A 25,687-nucleotide genomic window follows, 5' to 3' on the forward strand; every position below is an offset into this window, starting at 1 on the left:
AAAACAAATAGAAGTTACGAGCAGCGAGACCTTTCACATGCCAGGTGTAGCCGCCCAACCTGAAGCTATGGGACGAAAGACTTTGGAGAAGATGAAATCCAGTCTACTTTATCTTCGATACTTTAGTAGACTGGATTTCATCTTCGATACTTTAAGTCAATACTATGTACAAAGCGCTCGAATAAGTGGCAATTAAAATAAAAGGGTTACTTCTATTAAGATACAATCTATTACGCTATATGATCGCAGCGTATGTTGAAGCCCCTTAAACTTGCTTATAAAAAGAAAATTGGCTATGTATCTCTCTTAGAGGAGGCGATGTAAGTACCTTTCCGCTTCATCAGCTCCTGACCTCCTGGTCGCTGTTTGGGAAGACAAGCTTAGTGATTATGGTGTGACACGACTTTGGGGGGAAAGGGAAGGGGGGTTTTTTTAGCCTAAACCACGGAAGAGCTGTCAAAGATCTGAACAAGACTCATGATCAAGTATTAGTTATTCCTGCTAGGAAGAACTGGAAAACGGTGCAGTACACTCGCGATTTCTGCACCAGATGATCAGATCCACAAACTCCGATGCTATGATACAAACACGCAGCCAAGCCCTAGTCCTCATCCTCATCCACCCTCGCTCGTTTTGCTTTCCTGTCGTCGCTCTCCTGCAATCCATACTCGCGCTTATTCGAGGTTTCGCCAACCTTACTCAAGAACTCATCCACGTTGAAAACATCCCCAGTATCCTTTTCAAACTGCACTGGTCCCTCTCTCGCCTGCACCATCACATTAGCATTGATCACAACTCCACGTAGGGAAGTGCTTACCTCAACATCAGCCGAGCCCTTAAAAGTCCCCTTTCCAAGCGCCTCGAACCGATTACTCCTCTGAATCTTGCCCATCTCCGCCTCAGCAGCCTCCTCATCGTCACCATCATCCATATTCGCACGCGGTCTGTAGATACTGCTGATAGCATCCTGAGCGGCGAACAACGGCTTGTCATAAGCTTGATCCTCGTTGAAACCCGAATCAAAGCCACTTGTTCGATTGAACAATCTCGAATCGAACATTCCTTCGGAAGACTGGGTAGGCTTCGCCAAACCCAGAGCAACCTTCTCCGAGATATCTCGATTTTGTTCTCGAGCCATCATTTGCACTCTCCGCTCTGCTCCCATCCGAGATTGGCGCAATTTCCGTTCCTCTTCTCGTCGCTTCTCGGCACGCATCTTTTCTCGCTCTCGAACTTCCTCATCATCACTCCCTGATCGTTCAGACTCGGACTCGCTATAGCTGCCAGATCTCGACCTTGACGTTCTTGATGCTCGTCTTCCACCCGCAGCGCCAGCCCTCTCTTCCCGTGCCTTTTGTGCCAACATTCGGAGATGATCCTCCTTCTGGGCCTTCTCCTTCTCTGCTAACCGTTGTTGCATCAATGCTCTCTGCTTGACTTCTTCTCGCGCATGTCTATCTGCTGTGAAAAGAGCTTCTGCAAACTGCGCAAACTTGTCGTTGATAGTGACATCTTGTAAGCCTCTCCCATCTGCTGCCAACCTCTTGTCTAATGGAACGGTGTAACCCTTTGGATTCTTCCAGTTCGACACTGGAGGAGGAATCTTCCACGCCTCCTGGTCCTCGGCAGTCAACTTTCGAGGTGGTGAGTGCATAACTGGAGGTGGAGGACTTGGTGGACCTCGAGGAATCTTCTTGTGTTTGAATTTCGGCGGCTCCATGGGATCCTGTTGCCTCTCCACGATCTTCATAATCCGATCATTCTTCCTTGTATTGTCGCCCATCTGGTTCGCTGGTGTATATCTGACATAGGTGGGGTCTTTCCTGGAGCCAACATTGACGTTCTTTGGTTTCTGAGCTGCAACCGCACCGCTGACGAGCTTCGCAAGAGCATCTCTCGTCCTCTCGGTGGAAGCTTTTACTTCCTCCTCGCTCGGTCGGTCGAGGTCAATGTCCCCCGCATCAGCCCGTTGTCGAAGTGGGATCAGATCCTTGAAAGAAGCGTGAACTATCCTCTGGTCGTTATGGCCTTGCCTAGCAATAGCATCATATTTGACCTTCCCCTCGGCATCAACCTGAACAGCAAGCGCATTGCTCGAAGACTGGCCCTTCTTTCCCATGTCCAGAGGGTACTGCGCGACAGGGATTTCTGGGAAAGCTCCTCCATCTCCAAAGTCCTCCTGTCCCCGCGGTCGCCATCCTGATCGCTTGCCATATGGTGGAGGTCCAGATTTCTGCCACCCACTATTAGTATTGTCTTCCTCTTGGAGTAGGACAAGTTTGTTGACCTTCAACACGATCTGTGTGTCATCGATGGTGCCGGCTCCAACGATTCGAGGACCTCGTTGCTGCGCATGTTGCGGGATCTCTTCCTCCTCGCCGGTATATTTCGGCTTCGGGAGCGCCCTGCTCAACGATGCTGCTATTGAAGTCATGCTGAAAGTGGGAGTCGAAGTTGGAGGGGGTGTTGAAATAATTTCGAGGTCTTGAACATCGAAAAGTTATCGCGACCTGAATCCTTGTCGAAGAAGCTAGGCGAGATGGGGCGTGGCGCAATATCAAAAAAGTTGGCAAGATCATGACCTGGAGAAGGGCGAGAAAGGCGAGAAGGGTTCAGGGACATTTAATTGCAAAATTGAAATATATGAGTCGAGTAGGAACTCGTCTCGTGAACGCATTTGAAGGTAAATTAACAATCTATTCCCTCGCTCATCAGGGGGTGATGTAAAAGTACACAGAATTTCGACTCCCCCATGCCAGATTTTCCCAGAATCCCACCAGAACCATAGAACGCAGTGTCTAGCAATTGCCCAGTCATTTACACGTATCCCTTTCTCGCGCCCTAATGGAGACCAATTAGCACTACTCACTCCCTTGGCTCCAGCAGCTACAGAGGGACAACATACCTGGAAGAAGAACCGGACAATGAAGACCTGTAGCCCAGCCATGCAAACCATCATTAAGCTCTCCATAACACTGAAGTTGAAAATTCTCCTCTCCGTACTCCTGACTGTGCTGAAGTTCCGGTTTTCTCTGGTACGGAAGTATTTCTGGTTTCTTGTGATCGTCGAAAGCAGTCCTGAAATCTTGAAAATAGATTCTTCTAATGCGGAGGTCTGCTCAGGGGATGTGCCTTGCTTGGAAGGTATCGAGGCTCGTTGTTCGTTCTCGACCTGGTTTCCGGGAGGGTCAGCAACTTGTGGTTCATGGAATGGAGGCCCAGGAGGTCAGACGAGGGACGGTGGGGTTTCGTACAGCGATTTCGAAATCGACAAACTTCTCTGCGAATGTGCTCATCTCGTTATTGAAACAGAATCTGTATTCTCCAGTCTCGCCCGCTGTGAAGACGAAGTCCCCCTGTCGCTCCTTTTTCCCATCCATAATGATCTTGTCCGCAGGTCCCACAACCTCGTAATCGACATCGAAGGAACCTCCTGCTTGGACCTATAGAACAATTAATCAGCGCCATGTCCAATTCCCAAGACGGAGTATCTGCTTACGGCGAAGTAGAATGCAATCTTTGCTCCCTTATTCTCGACATTGGTGAAGAAACATGCCTTCTCATTGGCAGTAAGCTTGTATGTGAGGGCAGTCGCAGACACGAGCGGAGAGAGGCAAGCCAACAGGCTGCACGAAAGTAATGAGACCTTCATGATGTGTTGTGGTGCTGGAGAAGCAATTGCACATGCAGATTATGTGGCCGTTCGCGAAACGAAATGTCGAAGTCGCGATTTCCCGACCGAAGCGGCTTAGTTTTTGCAGGGATCTGAGCACTCGGCCTCGACTCAGGGGTCATGTCAACTCTTCTCATTCGAGAAAATAGGAAATCAGGAGTCTTTCCATTTCCACAGTCCATCCCAAGTACCGAAATGTCTCCGTTCACTTATCTTTATCCCCTTTTGAATCTATAAATTTTCTACGGTTCAACCAGTAATTTTCAATCAAGTCATTGCGTCGGCAATGCAACTTTGTTGAAACTGGTACGCTACCATAGCTAGCTCACCAGTCCTTCCAGCACCAGGTTCAACCACTAATTTAGGGTTCTCCACTCTCATTTGTCATGCGTCACTCGCTGAGCTTACCAAGCTTACTAGTATATCGTCATTTTGATTACTTTTGATTTATCAGCTGATTGATAATGTATCGGAGAAAGCGGGCTCGGCATCACCGGTATCGCCGAAGGGTAATGGGAATAAATCCCTTACTTTAGACACTTTTCCTCTGTTTTTACACTTCACTCTCCTGTATCTAGTCATTCTACAGATTGTCAACCTCCAATATATCGATTTTCCATCAATAAATCGATCACTTTCCAATAAACTTCTCATTGATAGCTTCACATGTTTATTGTCTGCAAGGCCATGGGGAATGGTGCAATATGTTCTCGTAGCAGATTCCAAACTTCTTGGCTGTAACATTTAAAGGAGCTGAGGCAAGGCCACATCTCAATCGGACTACAAATGTGGGGAAGCTCAAAAGCGTGAGCGCCTCATTGAATGTTTCTATTATGGACACGCTGATCATACTCCAAGACAGTACAATAGAACATATTTCAGGGACTGCATAAAAACCGTTTTCTACATACATGGGTCGCCTCTGGCTTGGGCTGAAGTTGAGAATATCAGATCATCATCAGGTGACAAGCCTCATTTGTCCTTCTCATGATCTCTATGGCAATGTTTCTTGAGAGCAAGTCCATATGAAGCCCACTAATGCCTGACGTTTCATTCGCTACGTTTCATTCACATCATATCTCTGGGCCGCAGTCGACCCATCCAGTACTCAGACTCCTTGATTTAACCCAGCGCTTCCCACATATTCTCATGCTGTGCTCTCAAGAAATCAGCAAAAAATGTCAGCCAGCTTACGTCTCTCTTCTCATGTCCTAGCCAGCACTCGTAGATTGGCCTTCACCACGCGTCTGAATCAGTGTCGAGTGAAATCACGCCTTCAAGCTCGCACATATAGTTCCATCCGAGCCTTCGAAAGCCACAAAATATTCAAACCACCATTTATGAACTTCCCAAGAGGGAATCCCCAGTACAGAAGCAACCTCACCGTTGTGTGTGGGGAGGTTGCTTCTGTACTGAGGATCCATACTTGAAAATTGGTTGATTTACTGCCCCTATTCTAGCTACTCCCACCAGTCCTTCACAAATCTCATTGCTTCATTGCTTCCTCGACATTTCCATCTTCCATATGAACTCTAACCTATGTCGTCAAAGTTTTGGGCAGGAGACAACTTGCCGGTGGACTTTGATTTGATTTATATTAGGCAAGTTGAAAGGCAACAAGAATGGCAAGATGGAAAACTGGTCGACCCAGGCGGGGAGTTCCAAGGTCTATATTTCTCCAATATCTCACTTGGAGGCATCAAGGTTCCGCAGCCTCTTCAGCCGCAAGCGCCATAATTCGAACTCCTTTTGTCCGATTTACCTATATACTATTTGTATTTGCCGAATTATTATGCATTAAACCCTAGATTTATCGAACTGGAGGATCCAGCAATCCATCTTCTCGCTTAAGTTTCGCCTTACTTTTATATATACACTTCAGACAATACAAGAGACTCGTTCTTGAGAATTGATCGTGGTTTTTCGATACCTAAAGGGATAGTTCTTGCTTTATATTGTGGTTTGATTTAATCGGGTTTAGTAATGAGAGGCCTGTGGTTGCATTTTCGAAGTGTTTCTGCATCACTGGAGTGGAACGAGTTTAAATGGAGCAGCTACACGAGACAACAAATCAATCAAGGTTTCTCAAGAAGCTCACTATCTTGGGCGATTCAAACCAAATAAACTAGAATAAGAGGAAAAGAAATTGGCAATGATTGGCTCTGAACTTGCCATTTTATCCGCTCGAGCCGGGGTATGCTGCATGGCGGTGGCTGAGCAGCCTTGCGTTTACCTCACCTCAGATAAAGCAGCTTGGTATCCTCCAAACCTGACTCCAAGCCTCATTCCATAACACTCTATCCTCCCTTTGTCCTCAGTATCATGGCTAGAAATTTATGCCCCTCTTGCCGTCGATTTGAAGGGGATCTCCGCCCGGGAGATGGAAAGTCGGAGAGCCGCGAGGTCAGCCTCGCCAGCATCCAGAGTACAGCAGAGAATGGTTGCAGTCTATGTTCTTTCGTCAAACAGCTACTAGAACAAGATAATACGACGCCGAAGAAGGGTAGTAGTGAGTATGAGAGTGCTATAGTACGTGTGGAGGACCATGGTCTGAGATTCACGGGGCAGTGGCAGGGAGCTTTGGTCATTGAGGTTTATCAGCCTCGTAAGTCTTCCCTTCTTATCTCTCGAAATATAGAGGAGGGAATGTAAAGGTCACATTATGTTACTAGGGATGACGTTTTGGAAGTGGATAGTACGCTGCTGCTCGTTCCTAGGACTTTACACCGCCAGTCAGCCAAAGCTTCCGACACCGGCCGATGTCCCTGCAGAAGTATCATGTGAGCATGCCACAAGTACAATCAATCGATGGCTTAAAGCTTGCGAAGATCACCCGGAATGTAATTCACACAACTTCTTTGGTGCCCAGGTCCGACGGAACGAGGTCCTTGGAAGGCATGCAGGTTCGAGCTTGCGGCAACCTTTTGGACTTGTGGTTTCGGCACTCGGCTGCCTATCATGCATCCATCAAAAAGTAACAGAATTTTGGGGAGGATCTGAGGAACAGAAGAGCAATCTTGCTCCCATTCTCCCGAAGAGAATGATCCATCTCGGCAAGAGGGCCGAAACGGCTCATTTGGTGGCAACTCCGCCAAGTTCAACAGTTTCATATGCTGCTTTGAGCTATTGCTGGGGCGAAGACGCAACTTTCATGACAGTGAAAGGTACACTGGAAGACTTCGAGAAGGACATTCCTATGGACAAACTTCCGCAAACAATAAAGGATGCATTCTGCTTAACAAGGGAATTAGGTTTAGACTACATTTGGGTTGATGCAATCTGTATTGTCCAAAAAGATGTATCGGAGTGGGAAGAGGAGTCCCAGAAAATGGGACACATCTATTCCAATGCAAAGATCGTACTTGCGGCAACAAGATCGGGCAATGTCCACGAGGGGATGTTTACAAAAAGGTCCACCGCGCAACTATCAATAGACATTGAAGCACCCGGCAGCTCCATGCGAGCACGGAGGAATCTCAATCATGATATCATCGTATCGTGCAGAACCAAATCAGATTACTGGTGGGACAAGCACATCAAGGGAACTTTTCCATTGCTGTCCCGAGGCTGGGGTTTCCAAGAACCCATGCTCGCGACCCGGATCGTGCACTTCACTCCTACAGAACTCGTCTGGGAGTGCCAAAGGTCTCGTAAGTGCGAGTGCCACGTTATGGAAAGCAAACTCTACCCAGCCATGAATAACTTGGGCTCTGCATTACGGATTTGTCTCAAGCAGGCAAATGATGATCGCAGTATGAGACAGATGTGGCGAGAAATTGTGAACAGTTACTCTGTAAGGAAATTGACGCAGACCGATGACAAATTGCCAGCACTTTCGGGTATTGCTGGCCTGCTCAAGGATTGTTCGGGAGACACATATTACGCAGGGCTGTGGAGGAGATCACTGCCTTTTGATCTGTTGTGGCGATGCGACCAGTCCGGGCAGCTGCAGGTCAGCAAGAGAAGGTCACCGTCGTGGTCATGGATTTCAGTCGATTGTGCCGTGAAATGGCCGGTCTGCCAAAACCCAAACGAAGACCAGCCTCTCAAATACATCAGATCCACCACATACTTCGAGTGTGGTACGAAAGGTATTGAGGTTTCTAACGTGGCGATTGAACTAGATGGCAAGGATGCATACGGTCGAGTTAGAGCAAGGAGGATGAATGTGAAAACGCGATTGAGGCCAGTAACAATTCGTCAAGCTTCAGGTGATAGGTGGAGTGAGATTTTCGGCACCGAGTGGGAAGTCCTGGCTTGCGATTCAGAGCCAGCACCATTTTGGCCTGATATCAGCAAAGAAGGTTTGCAACTCGACCCGTGCCGATGCGGAAAAGACATACCACATATTTTCCATGCCATGGATGTAATGAAGTCTAGCAATACCACTGGGTCTTGGGAAGAGGCCTTAGTTGTGAGATTCATTGATGGATCGGAACAGCAGTATGAGCGGGTTGGCGTGGTGGCGAATGTATCACCAAATGTGAGGCCATGGACAACAGCTAAAAGCTGGTTTGATTCTTTCGAGACTCATGAAATTACTCTCGTTTGAACTTGCAGTACTGAATGGGATATCAAAATATAGAATATAAAACAGTCAAATAAACCTTTCATCTAAGTTTTCAGCTTCAGAACAAAATTGCAAAGATCATAATTCGAGTATTCATTGAAGACATGTAGATCTCAAGGACAATCGGACAATTTGTCGCTCCTTACCATTTCCCCAGAGGGGCTGGAGTATTGAAGTGAAAGAAAACCGGACCATTTGCGAGACCCTCCCCTTTCTCGCTCCACTTGAAACCAGATCCCTCTTTAGAAGACCGGCAGAATTCAAACCCATTGATTATTATATTCAAGACGAAGGTTACTCCACTGCCATTACGACGGCGCATTTATATGGGAAATTGCACTCCTGTGCTAGCTTTTCATCATCATTACCCGCATCGGAATCGCACTAGTTTCCGTCCCACGTTCCATCCCTTCGCTCCAGCGAGCTTTTCTGAGTACGGAGATCGCGGCATAAAGTATCGGGAATATAGGGTATTTTGACCCTTGGTGCTCTACAGGGTCTGAATTTAGGGCAAGAGTTCGCTAGCCACTATAAGTCCAGGTAGTCCTCCCTACATCGACGTAAAGAGGCGCTATAAGATATTCGCAAGGGATAAGTAGATCTTCTAGGATTATAGCGCTGTTAGTAGAGCAACTATTATAGGCCTCCTTAGCAACGACTCCCTTATAAGTAGAGGGAGAAGACCTAAAAGGGTGTGGCAGCCCTGTCGAAGGCGCATAGGCTACTTTTAGGGGAAGGGCCTGGAAAGATGGGGCCTCATTGCGAGTTTACCACCTTGATCTGTACGCCACAGGGCCTTAAAGTCTCCCAATGCCCTGTGTTCCAGAAACTTTATGCAGCGATCTCTGTACCCCAGGCTGCTCCTGGCTCAGGTGATCCAAAGTGGTGAAACACCAAAACAATGTAAAATGGTGAAGAGGTGCAGTCCAGGTCGCTGAATTTTGGCCCACCGGGAAACGGTCAACCGAGAATTGCATTCACTAGGCAAGATGAACGCGAGACGGTAGAATATCGTATCGGAGCAGATAAAAACCTAAAAAAATGGACACGCTATGTATGCTGCGTATCTTAAACACCTACAATGCAATCCAACACCATTTCCAAATGCCCATTCCCAATGCCGATGTCCAACAATGAGCGCAAATGCACACCGAAAAATGCCCTACAATGCAACCCAAATGCCAAACCCAACGCCAAACCCAACAATGCTATTAGAAAATTGCTAGATGTTGCATATCCAACATCTGACCCATGGATCGTAGGTCAGCTCCTTCCCTTGCTCCATTTTGGTGATGCACTCCAACAATCGCCAATCATAAACCCCAACCCATTCTTTCTTCCCTTTTCTCGTTAGTCTCAGAGTGCTGATTCGTCTCAAGAAGTCGACCGTGGGTTGGGTGCGGTGCGATTCGACAAGAGCGATCTTCCTAAACCTTTTACCAGTCCGGGAGCACCGTTGTTGAAGAGCGCGGTGAGCGAGAGCTCGAACAGAAGTTGTGTATCGAGAGGCATGCCAACTGAGCAGTTCTTCGGTAATGTATGGGATCTTGGAGATGCAAGGTCCAAGAATAAATACGCAGGTGCTCAGAGGGCAGGTATTGGGTGTCCATTTACAGGTGCCACTACTACTTGTGAAGATTGAAGGAACTGGACTGGATCTCATTGGTGACTTCTGAGGACTGATCGTTGGAATATTCTGGGACACCTGGCCCAATATAGTCCGGGAGGGAGTGGTTGGATGGTTATTGGGTGATGATCGAGCCGCCAGGTGCGAGAAAGGAGCGGAAGTTGATGGAGAGCAACGGCTATGTCCAACAGTTGGAGTTGGAACCTGCATTGAGGAGGTCGGTGTAGACAAAGCCCGCCGAGACGCAGAAAGGGACCATGTTGGCGTTGGAGAGGTAGGTTGGAGCGCAGAAGATGTTGCAGGAGGAGCTGGTACTGGGGAAAACGGGGTAGAGATGGTGTGTGGGGGAAGAGATATGGATGATGCTGGCGTTGAATAGGCAGGCTGAGAAGAAGCTACAGGAGTAGGCAATGCTTGAATTGTAGCTGCGATTGGTGTAGAGGCCAGAAAAGAGGACTGTGGGGCTGCCCTTGGTAGCGCTGGGTGACGATGGACAGTTTCATTTGCTCCAACTCCGACAATAATCCTGGTGCCATCTCGTCGTACAGGTAGAGGAGCCGAGCTGGGGAATTGTATCTTTAACTGAACACAAGTTGGCAGGAAGGAGTGTTGTGGTCCAGGCTCCAGGTTTTCAGGAAACTTAATCGGTGCATAGCTCTTCAGAATCAGTCGCGTCAGCCATTTGGCTTCTCGAGCCTGCAGCCTCTGGTACAGATTGACTAGTAACTCAATCCCATCGGGGTGCTTCCAACTGCTGGCTAATGACTGCACGGCCGGTGAAGAGCGCTGGTCGAAAGCAGCGATTTGAAGCAAAGACTGGTCAATTTCTTCGACCATCACGGCATTTGCTTGACCTGGGGTTGCCATCTTGAGATTGTAAGCGATTGTTTTAGTTAGAATGGTAGGGATCATCCGCGAGGAAGGGTGAGAAGCTCGGTGGTCACCAAAAGTGCCAGGATCACCCTGACGCGGTGAAAATATCAAGGGAAGCACAACTTACGTTCTCCATGTTTTCCATGGCGCGTTTTACACACGCGCCAAGATCTCCTCTCACCGGGTCAGTTCTCCATTGCTGAAGGGCAAGATAGTGTTGCCTCGGGAGGCTCAAAGCACGTGCAATGACCAATTCGAGACTCCCTGGATCCAAGCCATACACTCTGTCGATCTGCTTCTCGGGCTGTAACATCGACATCACAGCCTCGCTATCCGTACTGAATGCATTGAGTCGGTCCCGATGCAGCCTGAGCCATCTGATGACCTTGTCTTTGGTGTAGTTCGCCAGGTCTTTGGGAAGCATGGGGTATCTGGAGACATGAGGCCGCTCCAGATCGTTGAGAAGATCACAGAGGTAGACAAAAGGAAAAGGCATGATTACTGGGATGCATGGCAAGGAAATGCCATGCAATAGAATACACAAAAAGATGTTGTGGTGCGAATATGTTATTGAAGTCGTCGACGTGGTGTTGTGCAAAAACAATGGCGCGGGATCCACACGAGACCTCGTGATCCGCGGGCTTGGATGAACAAGGATTAGCTCTGTGCTAATCTCGGAGAGGCTAGCCATTGGCTAGTCACGTCAGGGATTCTCGCCATTGCAATCAAAGGCCAGTCGACCTTTCATCTTTCTCCTGAGCTGCCAGCTTTTCTGATTTCTCCAGACCTGATGGTCTGAATGTGCTCGCCTCCAACCATTCGTTTCTCATTTTCATGACTATATGACGACTATATATGAACTGACTTCATGGAAATATTTGCTTTTATACCTTAGTGCTTCTAATTGTTTTGGTGTTGAATGTCAACAAAGCCGATTTCCGCGACGAAAACGGTTCATTTTGGTGCTGACGCACATTCAAAGGGCGACGTCTTCTCCCTTTCTGGACCACGACAGCTCTCGGTATACGCAGCAGACCATTAGCGCAATGGCTAGCCATCGTTGTCGAAAGTCGTCCCTCGATCGCGCGTCAATCGAGTCAATTTTGAAGTCGGGAGAGCCGTCCGAACCCGCCGCTGCCCCGTGCTCTCATGTAGGAAATTCACCGAACAGAGCATCATTTGCGATGGCTCCGCCTCCTCGGCCGGCCGTGAAACATACTCGAGCATTATCGTACACACCGCGGACCTCGAACCGTCTCTCATTGAGCTTTCCGGTCACCACCAGCACGAACAGCAGCGATTCTTCGAGACAAACCCCGACCTCTTCGAGACCGACTCCCACCTCGTCGACGGTGCCTTCGCTTCCTCCCACACCTTCCGAGCTTCCAGATACCTCCCCGAGGGATTCGAATGGATTCTTGGTTGCTTTGGCCGGTCAGGAGAGGCGTGTGCTGGAGCTGAAGGAGGAACTCGAAAAGGCGGAGGCAGATCTGACCAAGTTGAAGAGGCAATGGGCACTTCACGAAGCACAAAAGAAGAAGGCGGAGATTAAGCACGTTGAAAAGTTGCAACCACTGCAGGCAGTTGTGACACCTTCCACCAAGGAAGAAATTCCGAGTACACCTCGTCAGAGTGCGGAGGAGAGGCGAAAAGCGGTCCTTACCAGTCTCGAGACTCCAAAGAATAGCTTGGATATCCCTAAGGAGGTTCGAAGGAAGTTTTCCGGACAACACATGCGTGCACTCTCCCTACTGTCTCCTGAACGCTCGAACTTCACTCAGTCCTTCCCTCCCGTGCAAGAATCCGGAGTCGAGGCCAGTTCCATGCCGAAGAGTGCGACGATGCCAGATATAATCATACCCAAGAGATTACCTCCTCGTTCGAGAAATTCATACCATGGTGGCGTGACCACCGGAGCGAAGCAGATTGCTGAAGACATCAAAGCCGGAGTGTGGACCTTCCTGGAGGACTTGCGGCAGGCAACAGTGGGAGATGAGGCCGTGAACGGAACCATAGACAGATCTAAGCTGGATGCTCCTCAGAACCAGACTCCCAGACGAGGCAGTAGTGAAAAGAGTCGCCGTGGTCATTCGCCTCGAGAAACATCTCCTCGAACGTGGGATTCCTTGACTGGCAACAGCCCGTTGCTAGATGCCGCAGGTAACCTTTGGTCGGACTTGGATCACTCACAATCAGTGTCAAGAACGCCATTACCCTCCAAAAAGAAATCCAGGACTCTGTCACTCGCTGCACCGATTAATGATTTGGATGATGATTGGTCGAACTGGGACTCACCAACCCCAAAGTCGCCCTCGCCCCGATGGAGTGGTAGCACAGCACTCTCTGATCCGGTTGCTCCATCAAATGGAAGTGTTGAAGATCGAAACACCAAGTATGACTCCAATCCCAGTCTCAGCTTACCACCTTTCATCAAAACTGACAAACACAGAATCATGGATCAATCCGCAGACAGCCCCAGCACTCCGTTAAAACGCGAGGATATTCAATGGCCAGCCTTGGACAAGCTGAGTCCCGGTAATCTCAAAGGTAATCTACAACGCACTATGTCAACGATCATGAAAGAGTGGGAGAGGACTCTTACCCCACCACCTGGAGACCGCGAAGACCCAATGTCGACAGCATCGGAAGAGAAATCTTCCCATGATACGGCCACCCAGGACGAGCTGGTGTTGATGTCGAGATGACGCGATCGGTGTATATAGTACGCTTGGGACATGGAGCTACATCTGGTGCATGATGACTTGATGGACGAATCTAATGAAGAATGATGCATTTATACTGTAGATCTAAGACTCTGCAATTTGAACATTAATGATCCTGGGCAAACTGTTTCCTCTTGTATTGCTTGCTTGAGATGACTGTATTTCCTCAATTGTTTGTATCTTTTCGTCAAATGACATTCACACATGAGGACGTGGAAACTTTCCGGTGAAGAGCTCTTCACACACAGAGAGAGTGGTCTGAGTGCTAAGAATTAAGATTCTCATCCAGGCGTACCGCGAGGCTTTCTGATGCTTCGCATCCGGATTGGCCATAATGCAGCTCTCACGCAGTAAGGCTGAGCCTGCACCTCAACCATTTCCCACATCGCTCTTCCTTCTCTTCTTCAACATTCTCCCAAAATTATCGCACCGTGCTTGCAATCATCCTTCCTATCTTCGATTTTCAGCATCTTTCCATTGCAAAGAAGCCACAAACATGGACGGGCTGAGCGCAGCCGCAAGTGGCATTGCCGTCGTCTCCCTCGCGATCCAACTCGTGGACTCGGTCCGCCAGATCCAACGATTTTTGCACAATGTCTCAGAAGCGCCAAAGGAACTGCAAAGGTTGATCAATTTGTTGGAGCAGCTTGAGCTGATTCTCGAGAATATTGGAGAACTCATTGACAGGCAACGACGGCAGAGCGCAGACGAGGACGTAGCCGTGTCAGAGACAATTTTGAGAGCGATGAAGACTTGCGAGAACACCATCAAGGGACTAGCAGGCATTGTGGACGTGGCAAGGAAGTCCGCAGGACCGCAGAGGCGAAGAACAGAGCAACCAAGACTTTGGGATCATTACGATTGTCGTGCAAGAAGAAGGATATCGAGGAGTTCGAACGTCAGTTACATGAGGCTGCCAGCTTGCTTAACTTGACGATGACGACGAACTTGATGTGAGTCAGATGCCCCCTTCTATGTATTGACTTGCTAAAGAGTTCAGGGCCCAGGTCATCGCAACGAACCAGATCACGACTACCATCAGCCAGGAGTTGGTTCTTCTGCGAAATAATTCCCAGGGTAGCTGTAGTCAGAGTTGTCATGAAGCTATTGCTGACATTGGTGTCTGTGCCAAAAACCGTGGAAGGACAAGATCTAGAGCTTCGAACCGTCAATTTTCCTCGTTTCAGACCCCACTTGGGAGGGTAGTCATCAGAAAGCAATCCAGCACGGCGACTTTCGAAAATGCTGAAGGAAGACTTTCCATGAAACCTTATACCCAGGACGAAAGTACTTGGATCTTCATGCCATCCTTCTTCTCCCGTTGTATCGACTTTCGGTACCTGAATAATTACGGGTACATTCAGAGATCTCTTAGAACTTATCCGGTGGTTCGAAGTGACCATCCTGTGTGGAAAATGTGCTGGAAGGGGGATGTCATAGGTATTCAAAAGCTCTTTAGTGAGCGACAACTTTCTCCTTTCAGTGTTGATGCTTGGGGCAATACATTATTGCACGTAAGACTTGAGTAACCTCGAAGGGCATCGCCAAAGCTATCTAACAATTCTCTAGCGCTCGGTGCTCTGGTATAAATGGGAAGTCTGCAAACTTCTCTTCCAAGTTGGCTTTACCGACCATGGCCTAGATACATGTCTATAGTATGTCAAACATCCTTTGATTAAAACTCTTCTAGCAGTCTCACTGACTCGACATTTGTTCAGCAACCAACCGTTGTTTAGATATATATGTACAGAAGAGCAAGTAGATGCATTTGAGAAGACTTGTCACCTGATCGCCTTACATGTGGATGATATAGATCCATCCTTCATTGCACGAAGATTCTTTAACAGTCTTGGGTTTGACCCGAGTATCCATTTATATTACAAAATGGTGGACCAATGGATTGGGAAAAAGAATGTGAACGTCCTTTTCTCCGGGTGGAAGATTTCCCCAATACCAATGGCCCTAAGAATGTTACGAGTGTCCAACCCAGCCGACCAGAAACTTTGGAAGCAGGCTATTCAGCATGCCCTAAGCTTGGGTTTAGATCTTCATACAACCTACCATTATAGAGATGACAATATTGTTACTTTATTGGACGACGTTCTGAATATCGCGGACCAACCATTCGAGTCTCACTGGTTGGGTCAAAAGTGGTTGGAAGTTCTTGCGGAGTCCGGGATCGACGTGGTTGAATACCTTAGAGTCGAGTCTGAAATCCATTTCAACTCATTGTCTATAATGGCCAAGCAATACCATTATTGTGGTCGTGCCCGTCAGTTGATAATATCAAAGAAACCGCCAACTGTTTCTTGGGAGTGGTATATCGACCCAGCGGGACAAGCTTTGGATGTTCTCCAAGAGTTCAAGAATTTTGGAATAGGGTCTCAACATATGGAGTGGTGGCTCGACGACAGCAGGGACTGGCCGTTCTTCTACCCAAGATGGAAATATGATGCGCAACGACTTCGGGCTGGATGGTCAGTTTCTGGTAATGACCGATCCCGTTTAAGGACCTTCCAGAACCGTTGCGAACGCCGAGAGCAAAAGAAAGCAAATAAACTTGCCCGAGCGCAGGGGATTTTACGACGAGGCCCCAAAGTCCCAGGAGCTTGGATCGACTAATCAGCCACCATGTCCGACTTAAAACTGGATGAATATCCATAATAGCTAGACATATACCTCCACGGTTTCCGAACGATGGGGCCTAGAAAGCCGAGTCTAGACTTGAGAGACTAATGCACGCTGACTCCAAGAATGGATCAAGGGGCTTGCAGGCTCGCAACCGGAAAGTTCAATGAACATCCAGAGAGGATACTATCGGGTCTGAAGTCTCAACCTCCGCCTCAAATCGCAGACTGATTTCTGCTTATTTTGGGGTCTTCACATCACGATGCCATCATCGGGAACCACACTTCTTGTACCTCGAGCCAGAGATTATTCTTCGAGCTGAACATCTACCGCATTCATTGTCATCGGTTATTTGCCCAGTCATCGGATACAGGGAATAGCCGACATCAACATCCATTCGCTGCTTCTTCATTGATGCTAAAGTCAGGGCAACGTCGCATCAGGCGCTCTAGCTGCCGTCGACCAAGTCATGAGTTACCCTGGTGTTGTGCCAACATCTGGTTGTATGTGCCTGCGAATGGGTTTCACCACTCTCAACATCACAACTTGGATTCCAGTCATCCAAAACGTCCCACGCTGAATTTTCGGTATCAAAAGAGTCTCCCCAGATGCATCCTACAGACTCGCACTCGGACCTCCCGTCTGAACCTTCTCATGCAAACAACTTGCACAAACCTTGCCCTCGCCATTCCTCATCGTCCCCCTGACCTGCGCCATCCTCTTCCCGGCCGCCACAACCTCGCACTCCAACACCGCCTGGGTCCCCTGAGGAATAGGTCTAAAATAACTCACGGCCAGAAACCTCGTCACCCCGAGATTGTCCCAGAATCCTGGCTTTCCAATCGTGAAGAGGGCGGTAGACGTTAAATTGTCGAAAATCGTAGATGAAGCGCCACCGTGCAGGTTGCCGTCTTTGTTGCAGAGAGAGGAGGTGACTGTGAAAGTCCAGGTGACGGTGGGGGTGGTAGGCGGGATGGAGGCGAGGTAAAGCAGTGATAAGGGTTGTACGTCGAAGCCGCAGTACTTAGGGTCGGATGTTACGGAGTGGTAGTAGGCTTTTATGCGCTCTTCTACTGTGAGGGTGAAGTCTGTTGTGCGGTAGGGGTCGTTTGCCATGATGAGGCGAATCAGTTTTCGTGTATCGTTTTCCTTGCTCAGATCATAAGAGGCTGCATTGATGCCCAAGTAGGAAGTGAGAAATGAGTGAGGCATCATCACAAAAAGAACCCGAGTACATGTGAAGATTTTCTTTTCGGTATTCTGATATGTGGGCAGACCAAAAGTTCAGCGGCATTGATTAGCTTCTTTGCTCGGTTCTCGGTCTATTGATTATTCGAGTGTTGTGAAGAGCCGGAAATCATTTCCGGGTGGAAAAGCCTCGAAGATCCGGGAATATGTTTCCCGCAGCCCGGTTATATTCAGATACCATGAGATTGGAATCATGTGATATCGAAGCTCAAATAGCTACCCCAGTGTTATCGCAAGTTTTGCAAGGCCAAACTCAAAAGTTTATCAAGATACTCAGGTGCAACTCAAAAGTCAGAAGTCAGACTCCAGCTCACATCAAAGACCCAATCGCAATCATGGGAGAAGCAAGCAACATGCGCAACCATCCATCTACTCTCGACGCAGCCCTCAAAGACACCTCTCTAATACGTGAACAAGCCTTCATCGGCGGCAAATGGGTCAGCGGATCAAGCACCTACCCAGTCTACGACCCAGCAGCCAACGGTATCATAGCCAACGTCGCTAACCTCGGCGCCTCCGACTTTACTACCGCAATCGGACATGCACAAACCTCCTTCAAAGACTTTAAAAACACTTCAGAAACAGACAGAGCGAAGATGTTGCATGCGTGGGCAGCACTCATCAGGAAACATGCCAAAGACCTGGGCATTCTCCTCACGATGGAGAACGGCAAGACGTTAGCCGAAGCGGAGGGAGAAGTCGAATATGGAGCCTCGTTTATCACTTGGTTTGCAGAGGAAGCAATAAGGTCGTACGGCGATGTGATTCCGTCACAGCACAAAGGCAGCGCGAACCTTGTTCTTAGACAACCGATTGGAGCCTGCGGCATCATCGCACCCTGGAACTTCCCCATTGCAATGATTACCCGGAAGCTGGGACCGGCGATTGCTGCTGGATGCACAGTCGTTGTGAAACCGCCGAGCGAGACGCCGCTTTGTACTTTAGCACTCACGGCGCTGGCTGTCGAAGCAGGAATTCCGCCAAACGTGATCCAGGTTGTGACGACTCGGGATCGAGCTGCTGTGGAAATACTCTACACGCACCCGCTCGTCAAGAAAGTCAGTTTCACGGGTTCGACAGCAGTCGGGAAATTGATTACGGAGAAAGCAGCTGGTACGATGAAGAAAGTTTCCATGGAGCTCGGCGGCAACGCACCATACATCGTCTTCGACGACGCGGATCTCGAGATTGCTGTTGACGGCGTATTGGCATGCAAATTTCGGTGCTCAGGTCAGACGTGCGTTTGTGCGAATCGTTTGTATGTCCAGAAAGGAGTCCATGATGCGTTTGTCGAGAAGTTGCTGAAGAGAATGAGCAAGTTCAAGATTGGAAGCGGATTGGATCCAAGCGTTACCCATGGTCCGTTGGTTAACAGAGCGGGTGTGACGAAGACGAGACAGCATATCGACGATGCGCTCTCCAAAGGCGCCAAACTCGTCGTGGGAGGTAAAGTGAGGGATGATCTTGACGGATATTTCATCGAACCAGCTCTCATAACCGGCGCGAAACAGAACATGCTTGTTGCGAAAGAAGAAACGTTCGGGCCACTGGCACCGGTGTTCATGTTTGAGACCGAGGAGGAGGTGGTGAGAATGGCGAACGATACCGAGTTTGGTCTCGCGGGGTACTTTTTCTCGAATGATTTGCGGAGGGTGTGGAGAGTAGCGAAGGCGTTGGAGGTGGGCATGGTGGGCGTCAATACGGGGAAGATTAGTGCGGCTGAGAGTCCGTTTGGAGGCATCAAGGAAAGTGGGTTGGGGAAGGAGGGGAGTAAGTATGGGTTGGCGGAGTTTCAGGTCATGAAGTCGGTGACGCTTGGGAATTTGTAGTGATAGGTTCACACAGGCTCGGAAGAATCGAATCCTGATTGGTATCCCATATCCAGTTGCCCATCGGTTACTGCATGTTCGAGGAGTAGGAGTTTGAAGGTATTATGAATCAATTTTCTCTTTCTTGCGCATCGCATTCAGTTAGCAAGCTTGCCGCTCTTGCTCAGTCAACTCGCCTGAGCAACCTGAGCAGCTTACCTGAGCAGCTTACCTGAGCGCTTGGCACCCGCTAAGTGGTAAGCCCCCTAACGAGTAAGGCACCCCAGCCATTGCCATTCTCGCTTCTAAGCTAACCAAAACGCCCTCAAAAAAGTTACAGGGTGGATTTACGGCAGCCAGTGGGCTGGGAAACTAGTGGGAGACTAGTGGATCTGTACAATATTAAGGGGCTTTCCAGCCATCGATAATCAAGAATCAAGGCTTCTAACTATCTGAATTTGACAAAAACAACGCGAAAATCAGCTTCACTACCAGAACAAGATACAGGCTTAATCCACCAAATCATTCGCTTTTAATGTATCAGTCCAACTTTCCAATGAGAGGCCAACAACATTGTTTCATCTACAGAGGCCATCCCTACTGTAGCCATTTCAACTTTTCTCGCCTCTGAAGATCAACCAATGTCGATGGGAAACCGCTGATTGGAACTCTTTTATCTGATCCGCGAAATTTCACCGCGAGCACTTGAAATAAGTGGCTGCCGTTCTTTACACGAAAGGTGTAGTTCAATCGAAACTTTTTCCTCTCGTTCTCTTGGACCGTCATTTGACTAGGCACAGCCGTATAGGCAGTTCTGACTAGTGTCCACCGAGGCTTGGGTAGAGTTGTGAGTTGCTCAGTGTCCGTAGAGGAAGTCTCCGCATACCAGAAACTCTCAACCTTTTTCGAGAGAAGATTCTCAAGAGGGACCGTTTCATGACCTAAGCGACACCTGATTGAGCCAGAAAGATTATCATATGAATGGTCTCCTAGAAGACTACTGGGTGCCGAACTAGCTTTTTTGTCCGGCTCAAAGAAGAATAGATTCGCGATCAAGATTTTTGCGAGCTCGTCGATCTTCTCAGCTATTTCTGGAGTTTTCGTCCATTTTTGGACAATTTCTATAAGTTCTGGGATTTTGTGGTGATCATAAAGAGCAATATGGTCACCATCTATAGGTGGATTCAATCGGTGAAGCCTGTACTTGATAGTGGACCCAACGGGACCATTTTCGAATTGATCCCAGGACTTATGAGAGTCAAGTTGCCTTTCAAACATGGCACGGATTGCAGCAAAGCCTCCGAATTTAACGGCAGTCGGGGTCTTGTCGCCTCTTCGTCTTTGCAAGCCCGTGCCGAGGGACAGAAGGAAATCCAATCCAGATCCGTTGTCAGGCCAGAGCTTCCTAGTTTCCTCGTACGCAACATGTGCTGGACAGTTTGCATACACAGCTCCATCCACATAGTCAGTTTTTGTCTCCTCCTTGTAGAAGGGTGGTAGATAGAAAGGTGCGGCTGATGTTGCGAGCGCTGCTTCCCAGATCTTCATGTCCTTGCTCTCAGAATCTTCTCGATCGAAATTTCCCCAATCATCGATTGCCGGGCGATTGTAGCTAGCAATCAGGCAGTCAGTCTGCCCCGAGTCTTTTGCCGCTGTTACTGCAACCCGAGGCGTAAACTGAGGTTGAAGTCCTTTGCGATCTGGCGCAAATAAACTAGATGCTCCAAAGAATTCTTTCAATGCTTTCTCCAATGGTTCTCGTTTGAACACGCTCCCGTAAAGTCGGAGGAACATCAAAGCCTTCGCAGCTGTATGCGATGGGTCTATTTTACTGAAGAGAAAACCAGTACGGGTTTCGGAAAAGGTTTGATGAGCAACCTTCGTAAAGAAGCTTGTCATTTTGTCGATAGTGGAACTCGACATTGCGATTGCCAAAGCAATTATGCCGCCTAAATCGAACAGCTATTAACTCGCGATCTTTAATGGAGCAGTCCGTAACAAAGAAACTCAGGAAGATATTGACTCACCAGTACTTGTGCCTACAATCAAGTCTACCATGTCCCTCACAGGTATTTCGAGACCTATGGCATCGTGAATTGACCGTAACAGTGCAAGTTCAACAATCCCGCGAATACCGCCACCATCAAGAGTCAGAACCCTCACACCAGCACAGCATGCCCTCAACTTCACAGTATGAGGTCTTTCTTGTTCAGGACTTTTGCATAAGGCACAACCTAGCATGACCCACGCGCACTCGAAGTGGGAGGATTGTTTGCCAAGTTCTTGGATGCACCGAGGGCAGTAAGAGTGCCCACAACCAAGGACGTGATCCGGGACAGCCTGTAAACAAGACAGGCAGGTCTTGTTGCTCTTAATTGATGCCCAGAGTTTGTGGTACCTGGTATGAACTGTTTTCCGTTCTTCTAGAATGCGATGCTCCCTTAGTTCAACCTCACCACCATGGGTGTTATCCCCTTCTCGGAAGAATTTATCGTAGTACAACGAGAATCTCTCTCGAATCTTGAGAACCCACAACCTCCTTCTTTCATCAGTCCAAGCTTTCTCATGCAAGAAAGGGCCCTGTGCAGTTTGTCCCCCAGAAGAAGCATGGTGGCCGTGAAGTGTCTCTAGCCTAGACACGCAAGGAGCACCTCCAGGAAATTTATAAGAGCACCTCTCAAACTTGGTCAGATACACAGTTATGCCTTCATCGCAAATTCTGTGCAGTTCACGATCAAATATATCATCCGGACTGGTTACTGTGGGACTTGTTAGTTCTTTACAGAGGGTTTGAAGACTGTCTGAATAAATTTACCTAATTCGAAAAGTCTCTGCGTATATACGACTAGCGAAATAGTAATCACGTCAATAACCATGTCGTTGATGCTGCCGTTATTAGAAGAGTATTCTGAGGTATGCCGAAGAAAATTTGCCAGATGATCTGGCATGGACTTCGGATTTGGGTTATCTCCTCGAGCTGCAAGGTAGAAGTCGAACGGCTCTTCTGAGCTGCTGAAATGCTGAAAGGCTCGGTTCAAAATATGTGACAACGTAGGAACATTGTATTTCATAAAGCTTCGTTCCCTTAACTTATTCCCATCACGAACCGAAAGCTCGATCACGCTGCGAAGCTCTTTGTATTGATCGAATAGTTCGTGAGATTGTCCCATTACTTCCTTAGCCCGAGGTATATAACAGCATGTTATCTTATAGAACAAAACTTCGTAAAGCCTTCGATTGCTAGTTATTCGACGTTCAAATTTCTCTTCTTGTCGATTATAACCCTCCACAAATTCCTGTAAAATAGGGGAGTCGTCCCATAGGTTAGGATGACCTCGGAGATAGATCTCCTCTAATCCGTCTCGCTTGTACAGGGCTGGGTCATGAAAAGATGGCATATTGCGAACAATGATCAGAGTTTTCCGTGATGGATGGTTCACAGACTTTAGGACTGCCGCCGACGCCCATTCCAAAACCCGGTTAAGCTCAAATTGTATTCGTTGATCCTCCTTGGTTACGAAAACGATTACATCGCTGATTGCGTAGAGAAATCTTGCGTAGAACAAATCAACTCCGTCTTTACCAGAACTTCCATAGCATGGCGCTAGGACCGGGATTTGACTTAATAGATTCTTCCGCCTCGATGCAGATCGACCCCGGTGGTTTGCAACTGTTGATAAGAATCTCCCTCGAGAGTCCACTCCAGGTTCAGATTCCATTCGCTCCGCATTGGTCATTGCTTCACCAGCTCTGAACCCTTCGCAATCCACTAACAGAATTGGATACTGGGTGGAGCGTTCAGGATGAGTTGAGGCTCGATGTGAGTCCTTGAACATTGCCTTTCCAACGTCTCGATAGAGGTGCACGCCAGAAGTAGTAGGATCTGTCAGATGACCGATGTTTCCAGATCGTGTAACAGGCCCATATGTGCCTTCCTCTTTTATTAACCTAAGTTCATCAATGGCAGCTTCGTCTGAAAATGATTGGTCGGCTGAACTAGAACTCAGAGAGTATAGTCGCCCCAACACTAGCATCGCGCGGACAAGAGTCGACTTCCCAACCGATGTATCTCCTATGAAAGACACAAAACTTGGATAATGGTGTGTGGTATCCTTATTCCCCGACTGAGAACGGTCACACTCCTGCATAAACCTGTCATATATAAATAGGTCTGGTCGTCCTGCGTCATCTCTTCTGATCTTGAGCCATCGAGCGTTCTCGTCCTGCTCGTGTAATTGTCGTAGCTTTTGTGTGTCGGCTTCGGAATGTGTAACGACTTTCACAAACAGCTCAGGCAGAGGATCGGCCATTCGATGTTTTGCTGCTACTTTCGCTGACTGGGAAGGTATGTGCTTATCCCAGCACGATGTTCGATGTTGTTGGCAATTTTTCCTTGTCGTACAGCCTTCTTCTGTGCAGGTAATGCAGTAGAAAGGATCATCAGAGGAACCTTTTCCACCGCAAAACGTACATTGACGAGCATTGTATAAGGTCACTTTCTTTTCACATTCTTCACAAACGCCATCCCAGAAATGGACCTTCATCTTCTGGTCGTTGCTATCTGCGCATTCTGATAATGGAGAACGAGGCATCTTCCCCGCTGGTGATGGGCGATTTTGCTTGTAAAGAGATTGCGTATCAGGAACAAGGATCGATAGTGGTGGCAAACACAAGTCTTGGAAACAGTGCGAATCCCAATCGGGCGAAACTTCCTAAGGAGAAAGGTTTCCGAGGATTAGAACGCTTATATTGACAATAGGAGTACAAAGGATATCATTCATCATATTTTGGGAGGAGCGAATGAGCAGTGATGATAAGATTGCTTCTTCACACATAATGACCCATGGGCGGGTGTGGCAGCGCCCGACGGTTGTGGAATGCTGAACTGCAGGCTCACCGCTAGGCTGCGCATCGATTTTGAGCGAATAGGCAACTTGAAGTGTCGATAGAATGGCAAACACGTGGTAAATTTCTCTACCGAAAGCAGTAAAAGTTTTGACCTTCCCTTCGCAGGAGACATTTTGGCAGAGACCGCCAATCACCAGATTAGGGGTGTCCAAGTTACGTAAGAGTTGGGATACTCTGACGTGAAAACTGATCGGTTGGCCCAAATCTTTTTGGCCAGGGGCGCTCTTGAGTATCTTAATGCGTTGCCACCCACCCAAAGACAGATATATGAATATTACGTGTGGGTCCCCCTTTTTTCTTTTGACTACCCTTTTCAGGTTTCTTCACATACTCGCCAATCACAATGGAATAAATTCTGTACATGTTTCCATTCTTCCGAAGATGCATCCTTGAGGATTTTTATTATTAAACTGTCTCATTCTCCAACACCTCCTTCCAACTCTCTAATGCATCATTTCTCTTCTTAATTAGGTCACCCACTAGCGATTCCTGGCTTTCTTGGATGTGAGAGTGAGCACCGTTAAGCATTTGCTCCAACTCCTCATTCCATTTCTGAGATATTTTAAACATCGAGGCAATGCTCTTGCCAGCCGCCAATCCCACGGCAATCCAGTCCACACTTGGGCCACCCCTTGGTCTATTAGGGCCATTAGCCACCGTATGACTAGGGTGGCCGGAGTCGTGCGTCTCATGCGTGTGTGTTTCGTATGAGTCCGTCAAGATACCCTCGATTTTTGCAACAAACTCATACACTGAATATGTCCTTATATGAGCTGCGTTGTCTAGATTGTAAGACCAGTTTTCGTAGAAATCCAAATCCATCTCGGTTTTCAGCTTGTCTCGCACACGCTCAACGTTTTTGGGGTGGAGGTGAGGTTTGGATAGATGTACAAGTTTGTCGTAAAAGTACGTGAACATTGCTTCGATCTCCTTCAGTCTCATACCTGGTATATGTTAGAAGATTGCCATCAACGTATCTGGGTATCTCCATGTTTGTACTACCTACCTTCTATCGTATGCAGAAAGTCAACTGATGTCTTTAAATGAACATCCAGGTTTGAAATCCATACTATATTTTGAATCTGGAGACGGAGCTCTCTGTCCATCTGTTCACGGAGGCTGTCGTCAAGACCAAGAACTATGGCAATATTAACTAGGTATGGCGAACCGTGCTGCGATTTGTTAGGGGTTTGACGCTGCCAGCATCTCCTTGCGCTCGCTGGATGTGGACTCGAGATCTCAGTTCCAGTCCGATCAAGGCGATCCCATAGTATCTTCGGAGATTCAGGTATCCACTTGTATTTCCACCACGCGTTGCAAAACTTCGAGAGATCGACAAGCTTTATCTTCCCTGGATCTATTCCCGATTTCAAAGGCAAATCTGCGACAAGATATTTGACCACCCCAGCATCGATATCGATAGTGTCATCAATCTTCAACGGTATCCCTTCGCATTTTCCATGGCACTTTATCTGTTCCTTCACGATAACAGAGTGTCGCCGGATCTGATCGATTCGATATTGCGAGCAGTGCAGTACTTCTAGCATTGCAGTTTCGTCATTCTGTGAAGAGATATGGAAGCAGCAACTCTGTGAATCTGCCATTGTCGTTCGCCGAAATCAAGAAGAT

General features: G+C 48.0%; 11 protein-coding genes across 11 annotated transcripts; 5 read left to right on the plus strand and 6 right to left on the minus strand.

Annotated features, from left to right (window-relative positions):
• Positions 1 to 277: 277 nt before the first annotated feature.
• K444DRAFT_619512 (uncharacterized protein) lies at positions 278 to 2,476 on the minus strand. The gene is made up of 3 exons (XM_024881529.1): positions 2,288 to 2,476; positions 818 to 2,233; positions 278 to 766 (listed from the first exon to the last, which is right to left on the minus strand). The coding sequence occupies exons 1-3, from the start codon at positions 2,432 to 2,434 to the stop codon at positions 602 to 604; spliced, it is 1,728 nt and encodes a 575-aa protein (XP_024729708.1). The 5' UTR covers positions 2,435 to 2,476; the 3' UTR covers positions 278 to 601.
• Positions 2,477 to 2,751: 275 nt separating this feature from the next.
• On the minus strand, positions 2,752 to 3,875 carry K444DRAFT_619513 (erp2,4). The gene is made up of 4 exons (XM_024881530.1): positions 3,500 to 3,875; positions 3,255 to 3,443; positions 2,906 to 3,172; positions 2,752 to 2,841 (listed from the first exon to the last, which is right to left on the minus strand). The coding sequence occupies exons 1-4, from the start codon at positions 3,650 to 3,652 to the stop codon at positions 2,818 to 2,820; spliced, it is 633 nt and encodes a 210-aa protein (XP_024729709.1). The 5' UTR covers positions 3,653 to 3,875; the 3' UTR covers positions 2,752 to 2,817.
• Positions 3,876 to 5,883: 2,008 nt separating this feature from the next.
• Positions 5,884 to 8,280, plus strand: K444DRAFT_192004 (HET-domain-containing protein). The gene has a single exon (XM_024870926.1). The coding sequence runs from the start codon at positions 6,336 to 6,338 to the stop codon at positions 8,223 to 8,225; it is 1,890 nt and encodes a 629-aa protein (XP_024729710.1). The 5' UTR covers positions 5,884 to 6,335; the 3' UTR covers positions 8,226 to 8,280.
• An 895-nt stretch (positions 8,281 to 9,175) lies between these two features.
• On the minus strand, positions 9,176 to 11,324 carry K444DRAFT_668461 (uncharacterized protein). Its single transcript, XM_024887412.1, has 2 exons — positions 10,871 to 11,324; positions 9,176 to 10,737 (listed from the first exon to the last, which is right to left on the minus strand). Exons 1-2 carry the CDS (start codon positions 11,237 to 11,239, stop codon positions 9,466 to 9,468), a joined length of 1,641 nt encoding a protein of 546 aa, XP_024729711.1. The 5' UTR covers positions 11,240 to 11,324; the 3' UTR covers positions 9,176 to 9,465.
• A 189-nt stretch (positions 11,325 to 11,513) lies between these two features.
• On the plus strand, positions 11,514 to 13,668 carry K444DRAFT_619518 (uncharacterized protein). Its single transcript, XM_024881531.1, has 2 exons — positions 11,514 to 13,135; positions 13,193 to 13,668. Exons 1-2 carry the CDS (start codon positions 11,586 to 11,588, stop codon positions 13,446 to 13,448), a joined length of 1,806 nt encoding a protein of 601 aa, XP_024729712.1. The 5' UTR covers positions 11,514 to 11,585; the 3' UTR covers positions 13,449 to 13,668.
• Positions 13,669 to 13,732: 64 nt separating this feature from the next.
• Positions 13,733 to 14,867, plus strand: K444DRAFT_192059 (uncharacterized protein). Its single transcript, XM_024870927.1, has 2 exons — positions 13,733 to 14,419; positions 14,467 to 14,867. Exon 1 carries the CDS (start codon positions 13,801 to 13,803, stop codon positions 14,398 to 14,400), a length of 600 nt encoding a protein of 199 aa, XP_024729713.1. The 5' UTR covers positions 13,733 to 13,800; the 3' UTR covers positions 14,401 to 14,419; positions 14,467 to 14,867.
• K444DRAFT_192081 (uncharacterized protein) lies at positions 14,592 to 16,298 on the plus strand. The gene is made up of 3 exons (XM_024870928.1): positions 14,592 to 14,980; positions 15,036 to 15,121; positions 15,185 to 16,298. The coding sequence occupies exons 1-3, from the start codon at positions 14,729 to 14,731 to the stop codon at positions 16,086 to 16,088; spliced, it is 1,242 nt and encodes a 413-aa protein (XP_024729714.1). The 5' UTR covers positions 14,592 to 14,728; the 3' UTR covers positions 16,089 to 16,298.
• Positions 16,299 to 16,709: 411 nt separating this feature from the next.
• On the minus strand, positions 16,710 to 17,210 carry K444DRAFT_542195 (uncharacterized protein; the record flags this gene model as incomplete). The annotated part of the gene is made up of 1 exon (XM_024875859.1): positions 16,710 to 17,210. One exon carries the CDS (start codon positions 17,208 to 17,210, stop codon positions 16,710 to 16,712), a length of 501 nt encoding a protein of 166 aa, XP_024729715.1.
• A 272-nt stretch (positions 17,211 to 17,482) lies between these two features.
• K444DRAFT_619521 (succinate-semialdehyde dehydrogenase) lies at positions 17,483 to 19,290 on the plus strand. The gene has a single exon (XM_024881532.1). The coding sequence runs from the start codon at positions 17,522 to 17,524 to the stop codon at positions 19,169 to 19,171; it is 1,650 nt and encodes a 549-aa protein (XP_024729716.1). The 5' UTR covers positions 17,483 to 17,521; the 3' UTR covers positions 19,172 to 19,290.
• Positions 19,291 to 19,968: 678 nt separating this feature from the next.
• Positions 19,969 to 23,742, minus strand: K444DRAFT_704221 (uncharacterized protein; the record flags this gene model as incomplete). Its single annotated transcript, XM_024888080.1, has 4 exons — positions 19,969 to 19,984; positions 20,037 to 21,099; positions 21,178 to 21,909; positions 21,966 to 23,742. The coding sequence occupies 4 exons, from the start codon at positions 23,740 to 23,742 to the stop codon at positions 19,969 to 19,971; spliced, it is 3,588 nt and encodes a 1,195-aa protein (XP_024729717.1).
• A 721-nt stretch (positions 23,743 to 24,463) lies between these two features.
• On the minus strand, positions 24,464 to 25,662 carry K444DRAFT_704222 (uncharacterized protein; the record flags this gene model as incomplete). The annotated part of the gene is made up of 2 exons (XM_024888081.1): positions 24,464 to 25,002; positions 25,065 to 25,662. 2 exons carry the CDS (start codon positions 25,660 to 25,662, stop codon positions 24,464 to 24,466), a joined length of 1,137 nt encoding a protein of 378 aa, XP_024729718.1.
• Positions 25,663 to 25,687: the final 25 nt, after the last annotated feature.

The sequence above is a fragment of the Hyaloscypha bicolor genome, assembly GCF_002865645.1.
Source record: "Hyaloscypha bicolor E unplaced genomic scaffold K444scaffold_165, whole genome shotgun sequence".
In the NCBI taxonomy this organism is placed as follows: Eukaryota; Fungi; Ascomycota; class Leotiomycetes; order Helotiales; family Hyaloscyphaceae; genus Hyaloscypha; species Hyaloscypha bicolor.